Raw genomic sequence first — 17,631 nt, 5'->3', positions numbered from 1 at the left:
TACAGAGAGGATTGGAGAGACTTAAATGAATTGATGCTGAGTGAAGTGAGCAAAACCAGGAAATCATTATACACTTCATCAACAATGCTATATGATGACCAATTCTGATGGACGTGGCCATCTTCAGCAATGAGAGGATCCAAATCATTTCCAATTGATCAGTAATGAACAGAACCAGCTACATCCAGCAAAAGAACACTGGGAAATGAGTGTGGACCACAACATAGCATTTGCACTCTTTCTGTTGTTTTTTTTGTTTGTTTTGTTTGTTTTGTTGTTTTTGTTGCATTTTTGTTTTTCTTCCCAGGTTATTTTTACCTTCTTTCTAAATCCATTTTTTCTTGTATAGCAAGACAACTGTATAAATACGTATACATAAAAAATAAATAAGTCTTGTCCTGATCCTGCTGAACTCTATGACTATTTCCCTAGCAATAAAAAGGTAGGTCACTTCTTTTTCTACCTCCATCTAGGGATAGAGGAAGGAAGAGGAGGGTTTCTGGCAATAACCTTAGGTTCCCATCTATTGAGGTATTTTGCTCTTCTAGAAGTCCTGTGATCTGTTTTGTAATGCTGGAGTAGAAGGCTGAACATGGAGACCTCTCCCTAATAATTTTACTTTTTCAATTCTAGGACCTTGAAAGGAGGGGAGTTAACTTGATTTCCATGGTCAATGAAAAGGAATCTCCCACATTCCCCACTGCTTCCCCAGAGTCAGGAATGTCTGTGGTTCCTCTCTCTAGGTGACTTATTACATTTCCTGTTACAAGTCAGAAAAGTCACCATTAACCCTTCCGTTCACTCCCCACTGCATACACAGAGCAGCAGAAGAGAAACAAAACTGAGAGGGTAGGATTCTCCTGGGAAAGAAGAGCTCTTTCTCATCCTAGTACAGAGGGAAAGGAACTAGTTCTGGGGTCGAAGGGCCTTCCTCAGATCCTCACTGTCACTAAATTTCCCCAGACTTCAGTTTTGGCATCTGCGGAATAATGGGATTAGACTAGATGGCTCCAGAAGTCCCTTCCAACTGTGGCGCTCTAATCCTAAAGGCAAATATAAAGGGCTTGGGGGAAAGGGGTATCACTTAGGGGAAGGTGGGCATAAGAGCTGTTGCAGCTACAGAGGGCTCAGCCACCACAGCCCACTCCGTGGGGCAGCGCCAGTGGATGGGGCCGGGCCGAGAGCGGGTGGGAATGGGGCCAGGGACAGTTTCCAAGAAGAGGTGATGAAGGCGATGGGAAGCGAAGCGCTGGAACGTCGGCCTTCTTCCAGGGACCTCTAGCTCCGAGGGAAGGGCAGAACTATTCTTCTGAGCCCGAACCTGGGCTCCCCGTTTCCTATTACACACATCTCCCCTAGATTGAGGTGCCCTAGGAGACGGGATCGGGGGAAAGCAGCCTCCTCCAGCACCCCCTTCTTGGGGGAGGGGAACGTTGTGAGCGTCCGAATAACGGGTGTCACATAGTGGTACCCAGACTGCAGGGCGGGGTGAGGCTGGAGGGAGCTAAACTCGGGGCATTGGGTAACAGTTCTGCAACTTCTCCCTCCTAGTCCTTGCTCAAGGGCCGCCTGCAGAAGGCGGAGTAGAGAGCCTAGCCGGGGCGGGGACAACACAGGTGGTGGGAGGGCTGGGGCGGGCCGAAGCACTGGGGACCCGAGCTTGGAGCTTCTAGACGCTGGCTGCAACCGCGCCGAGTGAATGGAGCTGAGCGGACAGCCGCGGACTAAGGTGAGAACCCGTTCTTTGCCCTCCAACTTTCTTTGTACCTTTGAAGAGTTCCCGACCACCCTAGGGCTCTTGCGTGGGCTCCTCCTTTCTAAGATCTCAAAGCGCGATCTCTGGAGCCAGGAGCCCCTCTCCGCCTCCTGCAAATTCTTCTCTCCCGCCCCCCGACGGTTGACCCGCCCCTCCTTTCTCAAGACCGGGCTCTGCCCTCTCCTTGCCCTTTCCCATGCCTCTGTTTTCCCTGCCCCGCCTCCCCCCCATTGGCAAGCTTGCCCCCATTCTGACCATTTGGTTTCCAGTCTTGTGCCAGGCAAGGGACTGAGTCACAAGGGAGAGGGGTAGCTTGAGTCAGTGTCCGGCGATCTCGGTTCTCGATTGGGGGTGGTCACCCACTGCACGGGGACACAAGCTGGGGTACGGAAGAGTCGAAACAAAGGGAGGATAGGGACGGGACAAAAATAGAGATAAAGCCTGAAGAACGCACATAGGGACAGGGATGAAGGAGTGTTCTTTCACCCTGAGTGCGGGCCTAGGATGTGTCAGATGGCATGAGGGGAGATAACGCAGAGATTCCTGGGCAGAGGGCAGTGGAACTGGCCAAGTCAATCCCACCATCACCCACCACTTTCTTTCTCTCCCTGGCCCAGCCCTGACATGTCCGAGTTCTCTGCCCAGCCTGGCTGGGGCAGGATGTGGGGGCGGCTCTTTGGTGAAGGGACAGGAAGGAAGTCTGAGTGGAGACAATAGGTGGAAGGGGAGGAGGAACTGGAAACTGGACAGCAGTGTTTTGGGTTAGAGCTGCAGAGACCTGTGGGAATGGTCTCTTCCATTCCTGCCTGCTCCTGATTGAGACTAGGCTGATCACTCTCTGTTGTTCCCCACCCTGATTTTGTTGACCTTCCCCTTCCTCTCCCCTGGTTCCAGGCTGCTGCTGTTGGGCCAGTTATTTCATCTGGTGGCCCTCAGTGACCCCAGTCCCCGCCTGTGATCTTGGTCCCTTTCCTCACTTCACAGTGGCTTTCTAGGGTTCTAGGTATCTGCTTTCTCAGTGACTCTGGGGTGTAATGGAAAGAACACTGAACCGTGAGTCAAAGAAACCTGGGTTCTGGCTCTGGCTCTGCCACCTATTGATATGTGATCATGGGCAAGTCATTTAAACTCTTTGGGGTCTTCTTTCCTCATTTATAAAACAGGGGGTTTGGGCCAGATCCCTGAAAGTCCTTTCAAACTTGGACAGTCTATGAACTCTGTGTCTCCCCATTCCGTGTCTAAATCCCTGTGACTTTGCCTGACTGTGGTTGGGGGAGGCTTGCAGGATTTGGGTTAGGCTTCTTCTACCCTAAAGCTGAGGAGAAAAGCATGTGAAGTTTAGCTTAAGCCCTGTCCGCCATCCCCACCTCCTCTCTCTCTTTTCCAGGCAATGGCCTGAACCCTCATGGAGTCATCCAGGGACCTGGACATTGAGGTCTGGCTGGCAGAAGTACATCTGGAGCGGTACGCAGATATATTCAGGAGGCACGGTGTGTCCACTGCGGCTGCTGCCCAAAACCTGGGCCACGAGGAACTTCGTCGAATGGGCATCTGGGCCACGGGTCATCGCAAACGGATTCTTCGCCTGCTGCAGGGGGCCACTGTGGAGGTTCCTACAGACACCCCACTGGACACCACCATGGATCAACCCCCAAGCCCAGATCAAGTGCTCCCCAACAAACCAGTGCCCAAACCAAGGACTGTGTTTACTTTTTTTGGCACTACTCCTGTGGAATCAGTTCCACCTCCCCTGTTGAACCCTTCTGCAGAGACCCCTCCAGTGACTCAGGGAGAGGATACCAGCCTGTTAGTCCAAGAGGAGGAGAGCATGGTCCCCAGGAGCTCAGAACAGCCTGTGAACCAAGAGCCTTCCCTAAGCACCCCTCAGTCCCCCTTCACCCCCTCCCTCCCTGCAGATCAACTTCCCACCTCTGAGAGGATGACAATGATGCCCAATGATATCTACTTTGGGCTGGACCTTGGAAGGGGAGCACAACCAGGGGTTCAAGAAACGTGAGTGGGTCAGCAATCAGCTGGGGAAGGGGTTCAGTAGAGAAGGGAGAAAGAAAGGGGGGAGGCAAAGCACTGTCTTTCTTCTCTCCCTCTTTGCTCCCTGTGTTACAAGTTCCTTTCTATCCTCAGGACTACAGACTGCTCCCTGGTAGATCCTCCTACTCCCATCCCCACTTCCAGACCCACAGGCGGCACAGGTCAGCAGAAGACCATATGGAAGGGGAGGGGCAAGGGATGGTAAAGTTATTAAAGGTGAGGATTCATCATATCCATTCTACCATTTGACTTGTCTCCCCATCCCTATTTCCCCAAACTCCAGTGCATATCATGGACCCCAGCAGCCTATACTATGGTGTTCAGCCTGTTTCAGTCCCTGGAACTCCACAGGGAAGGAAGACAAGGGGTCAGTCAGCAGGTGAACCCAGGTAGGTGCTTTGAGATGAATCATGAAAGGCAAGCTATAAAGGAGATATGAAGAGGAATATTGGAGAGAAATTTAGAAGGATCATAAAGGAGATGATTTAGAACAGATTATAATGGGGAAGAATATAGCAGTCATGAGGAGAAGAGATGGACTGGGTTGAGTCAACTATTCACACCTTTTCTCTACTTTCCCTAGAGCAAGCAGCCATGAACCAGAGGGGGGAGAGGATTGTGGCTATGCTAGTCTGGAGCTGCCTGGAGACTCTACCCACTTGATGCCCATCCTGGACCCCGAAGAGCCAAGTGATGATCTTATCTCCCCCTATGCCAGCTTTACTTCACTAGCTGATCCCCCTACACCCCTGCTCAGCGGCTGGTTGGACAAGCTCTCGCCTCAGGGGTGTGATTGGAAGGGGGTGATGTGGGGGACTTTGGAAAGGAAAAAAAACAGGAAAGATTATGAGAAGGGAGGGAAGCTATAAAAGGAGGGAGGTGGAAGCTAGAAAGAGTGCATGGAGGTGTTGCTGTTAATAAAGTGACTTGGGAAGGACGTAGTCTATTACTCTAACCCTAAGAGACTTCCCCTTCCCTTCATTAGAGAGTACCTTCCTGCTGCCAGTTTTGGACCCTGGGAGACTGATTCCTCTTTCCTTTCCCCTAGGAATTATGTCTTTCAGAGGCGCTTTGTCAGGTTCAATGGAAAGAAGTTGATGTATTATGGAAGTGACAAGGTAGGTTTGTATGTATGTGGAGAGTGGGAATGGATTACAAAGAAGCTAGGAAAATCCAGAAAGAATGTTGGGTTTTTAAGGCATCTGAAATTTGGGAGGCAGTCTGAGAGGGAAGAAATGAGGGTCTTAAGGGGAAATAAAATGAGGAGTCTTCCTGGGGTGGCAATACCAAGTTCCTTGTTGACTTTGGGTCAATGCTGATCTGTCCCCAGGACACATTCCCTAAAGGGGTCATCCCACTGACAGTCATTGAGATGATCCGAAGCTGCAAGGACTGCAAGTTCCAAGTCATCACTAGCCAAAGAGTATTTGTGTTTCGAGCTGATAGTGAAGGTGAGTAAAGGGCCAGCCTGAGGTAGGAGAACAACAGGTAGACTTACTGTCATCCCACTTCCTTCAATCCAAAAAGCATTTATTAAGGTTATACCATATGCAAGGTGAGGGAATCATGACAGAGTAGAGGGCTTGCTTTGGTATCAAGAAGACAAGTCTCTGACAAATCTGTGTGATTATGAGCAAGGGACGAACTTCTCAATGCTCCAGGAAATTCTCTGACTATAAGTTGCAGATGATTTGTTAACTTGCATTTGTGGAGAGCATTTCCATACCAAGAGTTCCATATGTTTATGAAATCATAGGACTGAGAAAAAAAAAAAGACTGTGAATCACAGTGCTGTTTATGATACAAAGACAGAAATGAAAAACAGCCTCCAACTTCAAAGAACTTATGTTTTACTGATCATTATGGCATATAAACATAAGTAAATACAAGATAATATGAGAAGGGAAAGAGCAATAACAAGTAAGGGTATCGGGAAGTGTACAAGATGCCCTGATCCTTAATGAAATTAGAATTTTGAGAGGAGGAAGTGAGAAGAGACAGTATTTCAGGCATGAGGACAGCCTGGACAAAGGCATGAATGAAGATTGAAAATCTATTTCTCCAATGAGAGATCAACTCATAGTCAACTGATGGGAGCAAGAACATAGGACATTTTGGATAGATCATAAGAGCATACTATGAGAAGCAGAGCAAAACAAAGTAAATCTGAAAAGGTAGCCTGGAATTAGATTGAGCTTTAAATGACAAAAGAGTCTTCATTTTATTCTAGAGGCAATAGGGAGCCATTGGAAATTCTTGAGCTGGGAAGTGACATAATCAGAAGTATGCCTGAGGAATATTATTTTGGCAGCTGTGTGGAGCATGAATTGCAAAGGTTTGGAAACAGAGAGCAGGGAGAATTATTGCAGTAGATTTGCCCAGAGGTGAAAAGAAATTGAACTAAGGTGGTGGCGGTTTGACTGAAGGAAAAAATACAGATACAAAAGATATAATGACAATAGATTTGACACGATATGGCCAAAAACTATATGCGGGCAGGGAAAGACTGAGTGATGAGGAAAAGGGAAAGTCTGAGGTTGAGGTTGTGAATCTGGGCAACTAAAAGGCGGTGATACACTCAATAGGAGCAGAAAAACTTGGAGGAGGAACTATTATAGAAAGAAACATAATGAATTCTATTTTAGCTATGTTGAATTTGAGGTGCCTGGGAACTTTCATAAGGAAATATCCCTATATTGTTTCAAAGTGCACTCCTAAAGAGTGCTCACTAGTCATAAACCCAGCCCCGCTGTCCTCTGGGGCATTATCTATATTACCTTCACTCTATGATTCAACCTCTTCAATCCTCATCTCCATCTGCCTTCAGTTCAGAGGGACAGCTGGTGCACAACACTGCAGTCTCGACTAAAGGAACAACGGCTACAAGGCAACCCCCGGCCTCCTCATCCACCACGGCCCATCCGCACAGGAACCCTAGAACTCCGGGGACACAAAGCTAAAGTGTTTGCAGCTCTGAGCCCTGGGGAGCTAGGACTGTACAAGAGTGAGCAGGTAAAGGGGAAAGATGCGACACAAGAGATGAGGTGGGACATCGGGTGGTACAGGCTGGATGGAGCCCTTAAGGAGGGCACTATCCTCCAGCTCCTAACCTTTAGATGGATCCCTGATACTTCTTCCTCAACTCTCCACCTCTTCAGTCCTTTTCTCTGGGCATTGGAATTTGTTTCATCGAGCTTCGGGGCTGCAGTGTCCGGGAGACCAAAAACCGAAGCTTTGATCTTCTCACACCCCATCGATGCTTCAGGTGGAGAGAGGGAGGTTGAGTCTAGGATGGGACCTTCAGATGGGGGTGCAAAGGCTGGGATTCAGGGAATTTGGGGCCTTCTGAATAAGTCAGAGTGGTACTTTCTGTAAGAAGATGGAGAATTAGTGAGAGGGGTCAGTATCATGTTAGAAGGATGTTTAAGATTCTCAGAATTAGAGGGAGTCTCAAAAACTATATAGTTTAACTCCTATTTGAATAAGTATATTAGGACATGTCCAACAGGTAACCATCCAGTCTTTACCTGAAAGCTTTTTTGTGAGGGAGAGCCTTACCACCTCCAAGGCCATCCACTCCTTTTGGATAGCTGGTGCTGAAATTACTAATAGCTGCCTCCAGGGAGCCAGTGGAAGCAGGAGGGTTTGAAGATGGGTCTGTAGGAAGATACAAGGTGGGTCTGATAAGCTGGCTCAAATATACCTCCCAGCTTCACAGCGGAGTCAGCTAGTACTCGCCAGGTCTGGGCAACTGCACTGCAGGAGGCCATCACCGAGACACTGTCTGACTATGAAGTGGCTGAAAAAATCTGGTCCAACCGAGCAAACCGACAATGTGCAGACTGTGGAGCACCTCGTCCTGACTGGGCCTCAATCAATCTGGGAGTGGTTATCTGCAAGCACTGTGCAGGTGAGGAACACTGGCCCAGGGACAGGAAGAGCGAGGGCAAGGAGATGCTTCTGAGGAGAGGAGGGCAGTGGGAGTTCTTTCTCCACAGCTGAGAATGTTCAAGCCATCTGCTTTCTTCTAGGACAGCATCGAGCTCTGGGCTCTGGGGTGTCTAAAGTGCAAAGTCTGAAACTGGACACAAGCATCTGGAGCAATGAGATTGTGCAGGTAAAGGTGACTAGTGAAAAAGTTGAAAGCACAGGTGATTAATGGAAGAGGTTGGGTGACCCAAAGGAGAGTGTTTGAAAAAACAAAAAGGACTTGGGGTATCTCAGGGAGCTGGAGATCTGAGAAAATTGGCCCCTACTGTAACCATTTACCACAGCCCCTCTGATTTCCTCTTCATCTGTCAAGCTTTTCCTCATCCTGGGCAATGATGGAGCCAACCGCTTCTGGATAAAGGGACTGCCCCCAGGAGGAGGGCTGCATCCAGACACTCCTCCAGGACCCCGTGGGGACTTCATCTCCCGCAAATATCGGCTTGGACTCTTTCGGGCACCCCATCCTCAGTACCCTGACCACAGTCAGCTGCTGCAGGTGGGAGGGGCAGGGAGGATGGAGGGGTCAGTTTGAGGAAGGCAGTTTGGGGCTGTGCTCTGTGGATTTGAGAGAAGGTGTTAGCTACAGTGGAAAGTAATTGATGGCTGCCCACTTCCTCACGCAGGCACTATGTACAGCTGTGACGGGACCCAACTTGTTGAAAAACATGATTCAGCTCTTCTCACATGAAGAACCATGCTCTGAAGGCAGTTTCTCTAATCTCCTCACTTTAGGTAATCCCTTTCTGGTGACTTCCTAAGGATCCTACCTCCGACCCTCTAGGTCAAAGCCTTTCTCTAGCTTTGACATATCCTCCCAGGCTTTCCTCTAAGTTCTCTCAGTCCTGGATCCTTCCTTTATAATCCCTTTGGGTCTCACTTGCAGAAAAATCTACAGTTAAATAATGGTCACTTTCATATAGGATTCATCCATCTATAGTTGAATGGAATTACTGTTTGAGGGGGCAGTAAATAGGACTCACCACTTTACCACCCATCTCACATTCTGCCCTCCATCCCAGACTTCAGTTGGGTGGGTGAGAAATTGAAGAATCTGGGACATGCTCCCATTATAATTAAAGCGAGGCCAGGGTTCACACTTTCTATACTAATATTCTGGTCTAAACTCCCCCCCCCCGCCCCATGTCACCCTTCAGACTCATCCCCTGGTGTGTACAATGAAGTCCTAGTACCGGCTGCTGCACTAAGTGGCTTTTTGTACTGCAGTCCAGTCAGCAGCAAACCTGGACCTCCGCCCCACCGCCGGGGCCGGGATGGTGAGAAAGGGTGGCCCTGGCAGGAGAGTTGGGGGAGAGCAGGAGTGGTTCTGGAGGTGGGATTGGGGCTTGCGAACACCTGATACTGATGGGGAGGGATCACACTGGGAAGGCTTACAGAGATGTTTAGAGATGGAGAATGCTGTCCAATCCATGGTGCCTCTCATTTTTGCAGCGCCCCCCAGGCTGTGGTGTGTGCTGGGTGCAGCTCTGGAGATGTTTTCATCAGAGACCAGCCTAGAGCCAATCGGTCTGATTCAGCCACAGGATGTGGTGTGTCTGGGTGTAAGTCCCCCACCAGTTGACCCAGGGGACCTTGACAGGTAGCCCTCCAAGTACTTTAATGGTCTTTTCTTCCTGTCTATACTCCTTCCTCTTCTCTGTAGTTTTTCCTGCTTCATTTCCCCACCTCTATGCCCCTAGGTTCCCATTCTCCTTTGAACTCATTCTGACTGGAGAAAGGGTCCAATACTTTGGAGCTGATGGAGCTGATAGTCTGGAGGCCTGGACCAGAGCAGTGGGCAAGGTGAATCAGAACTAGGAGTTCGCTTTATAATGTTCTACTATACCTTTCACGGATATCCTTTCCCCATCACCATAGATCCACACGCCATGGGCTCCCAAACCCGGGCCTATGGCCTTCCCAAAGAGGAGATGATGAAGTCCCACAGCACCCCAATAACACCATCCCCTGCGTCTCTATTCCCAGATGAAGTAATTAATGTTTCCATTTTTGTCTCTTTCCTTTGATTTTTCATCTCTCCCCGTACCTTTCCATCTTTCCTTTTTTTATCTTTCCCCTCATCTCTCCACATTTCACCTGATGTCTTGCTCTTATTGCTCCTCCCTCCATGTCTTCACTTTCCCTTCACCCGTAGTGGTTCTCCCCACTAAGTTGCCACCAGCTCCTGGGCCCTGGCCTGCTACGGCTCGGCCGTTTATGGTTGCGGTCCCCCTCTCAGACTGCGCTGACCCAAGGCCTCTGGCTGTCGGCCTTCGGCCTCCTCCGAGGCGACCACCTATTCCTGTGCCCAGCACCAGGCCCCGGCTCCTCAGCCCCTGAGGACACTGTGCACCTGCGAAGACTGCAGGAGATCAGTGAGCTTGGGGTGGGCGGTGTGGAGAGGGCGGGAGGAATTGGAGGAAACAGGGACTGAAGGAAGAGCCCTGGTCTCTCCTCGGAGGGTCACTTTTCTCCCTCCTCTTCCAGGCGTGGTGTCTGCAGGTGACAGCCCTGATAAGAAGGACCATCTGGTCCTAGTGGAGACGGGAAGGTGAGAGCCTTTGCAGGCGCTGGGCCCACCCAGCCCACCCCGCCTTGGCTGCCTCCTCCATGCTCTGGCCACGTGTAGCCTCGTTCTGGTGGCACTGCCCAGCGCTCCCTGCCCTCGGCCTGCTCTGGGCCGGTCAGATTGGGCTCTCCTGCCCCCTGTTGCTGGCCGGAGGACCTGAGGCCTGAGAACGAGCTGCTCCCAGATGGATTGGCCTGCCACAGGAAGTAGTCACTTCCTCATTTCGGGGGTTCTTTAAGTAGACACTGAATTGCCATTTGTCTGGGGCAGCATTTGGAGGGGTTCTTGCTCAGCCCAGATGAGCGCTGAGGGCCCTCTCTGCTGGGAAGTTCTAAGCCTCTGGCATTTTGGCTCAGATGCTCGCTGCCAGCCCACGTTGCGCCCCTCCCTCTCCCCTGCTCTGACCCAGTCTCCTTGGGTCTCAGGACCCTGTATCTGCAGGGGGAAGGGCGCATAGACTTTGCTGGCTGGAGCAGCGCCATCGGAGGAGCAGCCGGTGGGGGGGGCACGGCGCTGCAAGGGCAACAGATGAGTCGTGGAGACATCCCCATCATTGTGGACGCCTGCATCAGCTTTGTCACTCAGCATGGTGAGGAGGGGAAGGGGAGCGGCAGGGGAGCAGTTCCGCAGAGCCGATGGGGAGCACCCCTGGAACTAGGCTCTGTTAACTTCGCCCAGCACCCAGAGCACTGTCTGAGGGCATGGAAGATGGGCCCTGGGCACATGGAGGTTGGAGGGCAGCTGAGGAATGAGAACGAGGCTGGAAGGTCGCAAGGTGCCATGGCCTGTGATGGGGGTGTCCGCAGGTCTGCGCTTGGAGGGTGTATATAGGAAGGGGGGTGCTCGGGCGCGCAGTCTCCGGCTCCTGGCCGAGTTCCGGCAGGATGCGCGGTCAGTGAAGCTCCGACCAGGAGAGCACTTTGTGGAAGATGTCACAGACACACTCAAACGCTTCTTCCGGGAGCTGGATGACCCTGTGACCTCTGCACGCTTGTTACCTCGATGGAGGGAGGCTGCAGGTAACTCAAAAGACTTCCTGGAAACTTGCCACAAGCAATTCAGACCCTCCTAAGAGCCTTCTCTTCCCACTAATCCCTCGACTTCTCCATCTGGAGATGGGGATGGGATGGTCATACAGACATGACTGGGAGATGAACCTCAATCATCCTTAGCTGTACCTGGAGTGCCCCCAACCCCATCTCTGTCTGTTTCTAGAACCCCCATCCCCCAAACTTTGCCTTCCTCACCCCCCATCCTATTCCTGTTTTCAGAGTTACCCCAGAAGTCTCAGCGGCTGGAGCGATATAAGGAAGTGATTGGATGCCTGCCCAAGGTCAACCACAGGACACTGTCCACCCTCATTGGTCACCTCTACCGGTCAGTCTAGTGCCGTGTTCCTTCATCTCCCGAGCTGATCTTGCCATGTTTTTTAACTCATTGCCCATAATGGTCTCCTAAAAGACTGCAGCCATTGGCTTCAGTCTACAATTGGATGCTGTTAGTGGACTCTTGTGCTTCTTTCTCAGGGTGCAGAAATGTGCAAGTCTGAACCAGATGTGTACTCGGAACCTGGCCCTGTTGTTTGCACCAAGCGTGTTCCAGACAGACGGGCGAGGGGAGCACGAGGTTCGGGTGCTGCAGGAGCTCATCGACAACTATGTGTCTGTCTTTGATGTAAGGCCCTTCCCAGCTTCGGTGATTCTCTGATCTGTTGACATTGCACACCCTCAGTCTCAATGCTTTTCAATCCTTCTCTCCTTCACCAGTCCCCAGTATCAGTAGCCATCTCTTTTTCCTTTCCCTAAGGCCTGTAACTAACTGTTCTTCCCAAGACTTCACCTCTCTGACCATGCTGTCATGACTCTGTTACTGTGGCCTTGGTTTTTTTTAATTTATGTTTTATTTTATATATATAAAATATGTTGTATACTTTATTGGCAGATATTTCCAGATACTTCTCCCTTCCCCACATCCTACCCTAACCAGTAGCCCATGAATGAAAGGATTATATATTTCATCTTTTCTGATAGTTTCCTCATATCTGACCCTCAACTGCTGATCGCTGACCCTATATGTAAAATAAGCATATTCTGATTTTCTCCAGGGCTCTTAGATTGAAAACCAAGTGTTAAAATGCGTAAGACCCTGGATTTATCTAAACTCAGAAAAACCTGAATTCAAATCTAGATATTTATGAGCTCTGTGACTCTGGGGAAGTCACTTAACCTCTGGCTGGCTGTTTCTTCAGCCGCAAAATGAAGATAAGAATAGCATCTACCTATGACTTTGGTTATTGTGAGAATTAAATGAGATCACATTTGTAAAGCACTGAAGTGCTTTATAAATGTCATTTACTATTATTATCCCACCACCCAGAAACTTTATTAGTTTTCTTTATGCTCCAGTAGTTCCCAGTTCTTCCCAGTGCCTCTTATTATTCCACAGATTGATTCAGACCAAGTGGCTCAGATTGACTTGGAAGTCAGTCTCATAACTACCTGGAAGGATGTGCAGGTAAGTAGGCCCAGATCTTCACTTACAATATTGGGGATCATCAAAAGAAGATGCTGATTCTCTGGCTAGAACAGGAGAGTCCTCCAAAATTCCCCTCTGGATCCCTTCCCTATTTTCTTTGAACCTTAAGATATGGAGTTATCTCCTTCTCTTTTGACTCTCTGACTCATTCCTCACCCCAATCACAATCCCACCTTCATTCTCCAATCTTTAAAGTTTTTAAGAGATTCCAAAGTGGGGCAGCTAAATGGCATAGTGGCTAGAGCAGTGGCTCTGAAGTCAGGAGGACTTGAGTTCAAATCTGCTCTCACACACTTAACATTTCCTAGCTGTGTGACTCTTGGCAAGTCACTTAACCTTAATTGCCTCAGGGAAAAAAAAAGATTCCAAATGATAGTTCCAATTGATTCCCTTGTCCTAACCCCAAGCATAAGGGCCAGAGGACACTACAGCAATGTGGCTTAAGTATGGCCAGTGATATGAAGAGCAAAGAAGGGGCCTCTGAGCCCAACCATTTACCCACATCTGCCTCTCTACTCTTTCACTGATTACTTCCTTCCTGACACCCCCACTCCCTCCCAAAGCTGTCACAAGCTGGCGATATCATCATGGAAGTTTACTTGGAGCAGCAGCTACCAGACAACTGTGTCACCCTGAAGGTCAGTTTTGAGAGGAGTGGATAGGAAACATGAGGATGGAAAAGGTGAAGGGAGACTGAGAACTGCAGCCCGTCCCCTGCTGTATTTCTTTGGCCTCAGGTTTCCCCAACACTGACTGCTGAGGAGCTGACAAATCAGGTACTAGAGATGAGGGGAGCAACAGCCGGAACAGACCTGTGGCTGACATTTGAGATCCGAGAGCACGGAGAGCTTGGTGAGTCGGGCCGAGGGTGGAAGGGGTTCCGAGTCATGGGTTGGGACTGAGCTCCTCTAACCTTTGTGCTTCACCTTCCAGAGCGGCCACTTCACCCAAAGGAACGGGTTCTAGAACAGGCCCTGCAGTGGTGTCAGCTCCCTGAACCAGGCTCTGCTTCCCTGTTGCTGCGCAGGGTTTCCTTAGCCCAGGCCAGCTGCCTCTTCACAGGTGAGGGAGTCCAGCCCTCTCAGTCCTGTGTTACCCCCAATACTATAGAGTAGAGCCCACCCACAGAGCGCTGAACCACTTATCCTTGGATGACCCCCCCCTCCCTAGTTTCTTTGGTCCATCACTTGTCCATCTGTGCCCAGGTATGCGTCGGGAGAGTCCCCGGGTAGGTCTGCTTCGGTGCCGGGAAGAGCCCCCCAAGTTGCTAGGAAGTCGTTTTCAGGAAAGGTTCTTCCTACTTCGGGGACGCTGCCTGTTGCTGCTCAAGGAGAAAAGGGTACAAACTCCCCTTCTCTTCAGAGCTCCCAAATCCCATCCCAGAGATGATCTTCCATATGCCCCTGAGATGATGCTACAGTCTTCCCCATCCTGTCCTTATCATCCCAGAGGCCCCAGGGTTGGGGGCTTGGACTTGGTATGGTCACCTTGGGCAGAGAGGAGGAGAACCCAGTTATTTCTCATTGGCTGAATGGCATCCCTGACTTTGTCTCCAGAGTTCTAAGCCAGAGAGAGAATGGTCTTTGGACGGGGCAAAAGTTTATCTAGGAATACGTCGAAAGCTAAAGCCACCAACACCGTGAGTCACCCCAAGCCCTTGTCTTTATCCCCATACATACATTTTCATACCTCTAGATGTCCCTCTTCTTTCTCCTCAACATTGCTCTCCCTTGATTTCTAGATGGGGGTTTACATTGATTCTGGAGAAGTTGCAACTGTGAGTATCACCATCTATTCCAGTTTCCTTCCATTCCCCACCCCCTCTTGCTCTATCCACTCTCCCACTCCCCCCATTCCTCTTTTCCCCTTGACTCTCTCTTTACTTTTACTTCTTGCCTTATAGACTGATAAAGGGTAAAAATGTTGGGTTCCTGCCCCTGCCCCAATTCAGTGTCTATGTTCAGCCACTTTCATTCTCTCCTTTTTCTGATCACTCCTCAGCTACCTGTCCTGCACAGATGAGGAGGAAATGTGGGACTGGACAACCAGCATTCTTAAAGCACAGGTAAATAGAAGCTGAGGAGGGGAGGAGAGCTCGTGCTCCCCATAACAGTCTTCACACATGCCTTGTGAGCTGGCTCATACCCATTAATGCTTTCCACATCCCTGCCCAGCACGACGACCTGCAGCCTGTGGTCCTACGTCGGCATTCTTCTTCCGACCTTGCCCGGCAGAAATTTGGCACGATGCCCCTGCTGCCCATTCGAGGTGATGACACTGGTGCTACTCTACTCTCTGCCAACCAGACGCTGGTATGACCCTTCCCTAATCCGGGCACCCTTCCTGGACCCAGCTCCTCTCCCCAGGGCACAACTCCCTGCACTTTGTTCCTTTATGGCCAAGCTTTGCAAGCTCAGAGCTGGGTGATCCTAATCACATAAGGAGAGGTATAAGGCAGCGTGTTGCCTTCCAATGACATCCATCATCCTTTATGCCCACTCCCTGCTCAGTGTCTCAATGTTCCCATTCCCCCTGCTCGGCTCTTTGTGTTGTTGCTCACTGTGTCTTTCCCACCCCTACTGCCCATTTTCAGCGCCGACTGCACAACCGGAGGACACTGTCCATGTTTTTTGTGAGTATTGTCTCCTCTTTCCCCCAATGCCATGTGCCCTCCTGTGTTCCTCTGTGCCCACCCCAAACCAGGGGATTTCTATGTGATCCTGATGTGCTGAATACTGGTCTCTCTGTGAAACTGGGAGCATGATTCTGGGGTTGGGGGAGAGCTTCTGGGGCAGTAGATTATCGAGGGGAGGGATCCTTAGGGGGATAAGAGCTATCCCTGGAAGCCTAATATTCCATCCATTACACATCCAGCCTCTAAAGCTGTCTCAGGATTCTGTGGAAGAGCAAGAAGAGGCTGAGGAACCAGTATATGAAGAGGTAGGGGCCTTCCCTGAACTGACCAAGGACTCTCCTCTTCCACTGGACCGGACATTTAAACCAGATGTCCCTGGGGATCCCTCCACCAGCCAGACTGCATTTCCAGAGCAAAGCCAAAACCTACAGAGTGACCGACCCCCACTTTCCAAGTCAAGCTCCCTTGGACAAGAGAGGGGGCCTCCAGAGCTACCTCCTGGTCCCCCTCGGAAAACCAGCTTTCAACATCATTTGTCTCTGGAAGATAAATTAGTTCAGGAGCTAAACTCGTTGATTCTGCGAAAGGGGGAGGCCTCTGCTCCCAGTCTTCCAGCCTCTCAGCCTCCCAGCCCCCCAATACAGACTTCTAACCCACCAACCACCCTATACAAACTCCTGGACACTCTCCCAAATCTCCCTGTAATTCCCATTCCCCCTCTGGCCAGCCCCTTACATGACCGGTAACCATCTCTAGGATGGGGAGGTAGAAGGGCTTGATACTCACGGACAAAGGACAACAAACATTTTAAGTGTCTACTCTCAGAGGGACTAAGTTTAAGGTTGGAGACAAAGATAAAGAAGGGATTAAAAAGTTCCTGTCTTCAAGAAGCTTATATTCTAGAGACTCCAGGCTCCTACCTACCTATAGCACATAGGGGAACTCCCTCAGCCCCAGAGCAGGGAGGGGTTCCCTCCCTGGCCCGGAAAATCCTGTGTGGCCTGATAGAGTAGAAAGGATGAGTCAGTGAATCTGAGCTCCAGCACCACTCTGTCACCAACTAGTTCTGTGACCTTGACACGCTCCTTCCTCTCTCTGGACCTCAGTTTCCTCATCTGTAAAATAAGAGGGCTGAAGAGATTGCTCAGGTCCCTTCCGGGACCCCGTTCCGATGTTCCAAGCCTCCCGAGAACCTCTGTGTCAGAAGGCTTGATGGGTTGGGATGTTTGCACGCAGGCAGCCAGGCTGGGGGGGAATCCGTTGAATAAACTTTGAAAACAAACGGCTAGATGCTTGCCTTCGCTTCCCCTAAGAAACGGGTTGAGGGGATGGAGAGAACCTTGGGTTAAATTTAAGTTATATACGACTGGGGGGAGGATCAGCTTGAAGAGAGCATCAGCGCCTGGAAAGGAAAGGGAAGAGTTGGGGGAGTTTCTGGGATAACAACTGACACATCCCTCCTCCACCTTCGGGACGATCCCTATTACCCAGTATCGCAGGGCAGCTCCCACAACGGCCCTCGTCTCTCTCGTGTCTCCCATTCCCGGGCCCCAGGCAGTTCTCGCATCGGGACTACTCTGGCTTTTCCGGTTCGGTGAGAATTTGGGGAAGTCAAATCTCAGAGCCCCCGAACCCGGGCCTAACCCAGCCCTGACTGCCCCTACCTGGTTCCTCCGTTTGTACCCTTCCCTAAGGGCATCGACGTTATCACAACCACTTCCTCTACCTTTCTCTCTCGGCTCCGCCCCTTTTCCCCGTCTGGCGGTGGTCTTGGTGGTGGGACTGCAGTTGCTGATCTGCATATGTAAATAAACATATTTGCATAAAAGAATACATTGGCTAAAGAAACTAATTATGGGTTGAGTCAGTGTCTCAGCCGGAAATGAACCCAGGCGTCCAGACTCCCCAGCATAGGTCCTCTCCACCGCTCCGCAGACGCCGCGTCCTCCCTGCGGCCCCTGACCTCCCCCTCTGATCATTCACCCGCCAGGCTCCGCGGGGCTCCTCCCCGTACTCCTCTTCCAGTCCACAGCCTCCCGAAGTTGGCGCGGCTGAGATCGAAGCTGGGGCTGGACAGGGGAAGGGTTGGGGTGGAAAGGG

General features: G+C 50.5%; 1 protein-coding gene and 1 long non-coding RNA gene across 3 annotated transcripts; one reads left to right on the top strand and one right to left on the bottom strand.

Moving 5' to 3' along the window:
• The first annotated feature begins 1,655 nt into the window (after positions 1-1,655).
• Positions 1,656-16,813, top strand: ARAP3 (ArfGAP with RhoGAP domain, ankyrin repeat and PH domain 3). Of its 2 annotated transcripts, XM_051978602.1 has the most exons (33): positions 1,656-1,729; positions 3,144-3,769; positions 3,899-3,966; positions 4,089-4,194; positions 4,389-4,592; positions 4,854-4,923; positions 5,136-5,256; positions 6,633-6,817; positions 6,964-7,070; positions 7,516-7,715; positions 7,837-7,922; positions 8,109-8,291; positions 8,419-8,527; positions 8,950-9,069; positions 9,245-9,392; positions 9,493-9,595; positions 9,948-10,167; positions 10,280-10,343; positions 10,787-10,950; positions 11,168-11,380; positions 11,633-11,738; positions 11,888-12,035; positions 12,807-12,875; positions 13,460-13,534; positions 13,634-13,748; positions 13,830-13,958; positions 14,102-14,235; positions 14,453-14,535; positions 14,638-14,673; positions 14,898-14,961; positions 15,071-15,208; positions 15,490-15,528; positions 15,771-16,813. In XM_051978602.1, the coding sequence occupies exons 2-33, from the start codon at positions 3,162-3,164 to the stop codon at positions 16,275-16,277; spliced, it is 4,722 nt and encodes a 1,573-aa protein (XP_051834562.1). In that variant the 5' UTR covers positions 1,656-1,729; positions 3,144-3,161; the 3' UTR covers positions 16,278-16,813. The 2 variants fall into 2 exon arrangements, with proteins under 2 accessions (XP_051834562.1, XP_051834563.1); XM_051978603.1 differs by lacking the exon at positions 15,490-15,528.
• On the bottom strand, positions 16,337-17,613 carry LOC127550043 (uncharacterized). The gene is made up of 2 exons (XR_007950766.1): positions 17,515-17,613; positions 16,337-17,327 (listed from the first exon to the last, which is right to left on the bottom strand). It is a non-coding gene; the product is annotated as an uncharacterized LOC127550043 (long non-coding RNA).
• Positions 17,614-17,631: the final 18 nt, after the last annotated feature.

The sequence above is a fragment of the Antechinus flavipes genome, chromosome 2, assembly GCF_016432865.1.
Source record: "Antechinus flavipes isolate AdamAnt ecotype Samford, QLD, Australia chromosome 2, AdamAnt_v2, whole genome shotgun sequence".
Classification (NCBI taxonomy): domain Eukaryota; kingdom Metazoa; phylum Chordata; class Mammalia; order Dasyuromorphia; family Dasyuridae; genus Antechinus; species Antechinus flavipes.
This window is presented reverse-complemented; position numbering and strand designations above follow the sequence as displayed.

Bases quoted from the DNA above. Each gene is read 5' to 3' on its own strand.
- ARAP3 (XM_051978602.1), top strand. From the start codon at position 3,162: ATGGAGTCATCCAGGGACCTGGACATTGAGGTCTGGCTGGCAGAAGTA. The intron at 10,344-10,786 runs GTGAGAGCCTTT...CTTGGGTCTCAG, and splicing joins GTCCTAGTGGAGACGGGAAG to GACCCTGTATCTGCAGGGGG. The intron at 12,036-12,806 runs GTAAGGCCCTTC...ATTATTCCACAG, and splicing joins ACTATGTGTCTGTCTTTGAT to ATTGATTCAGACCAAGTGGC.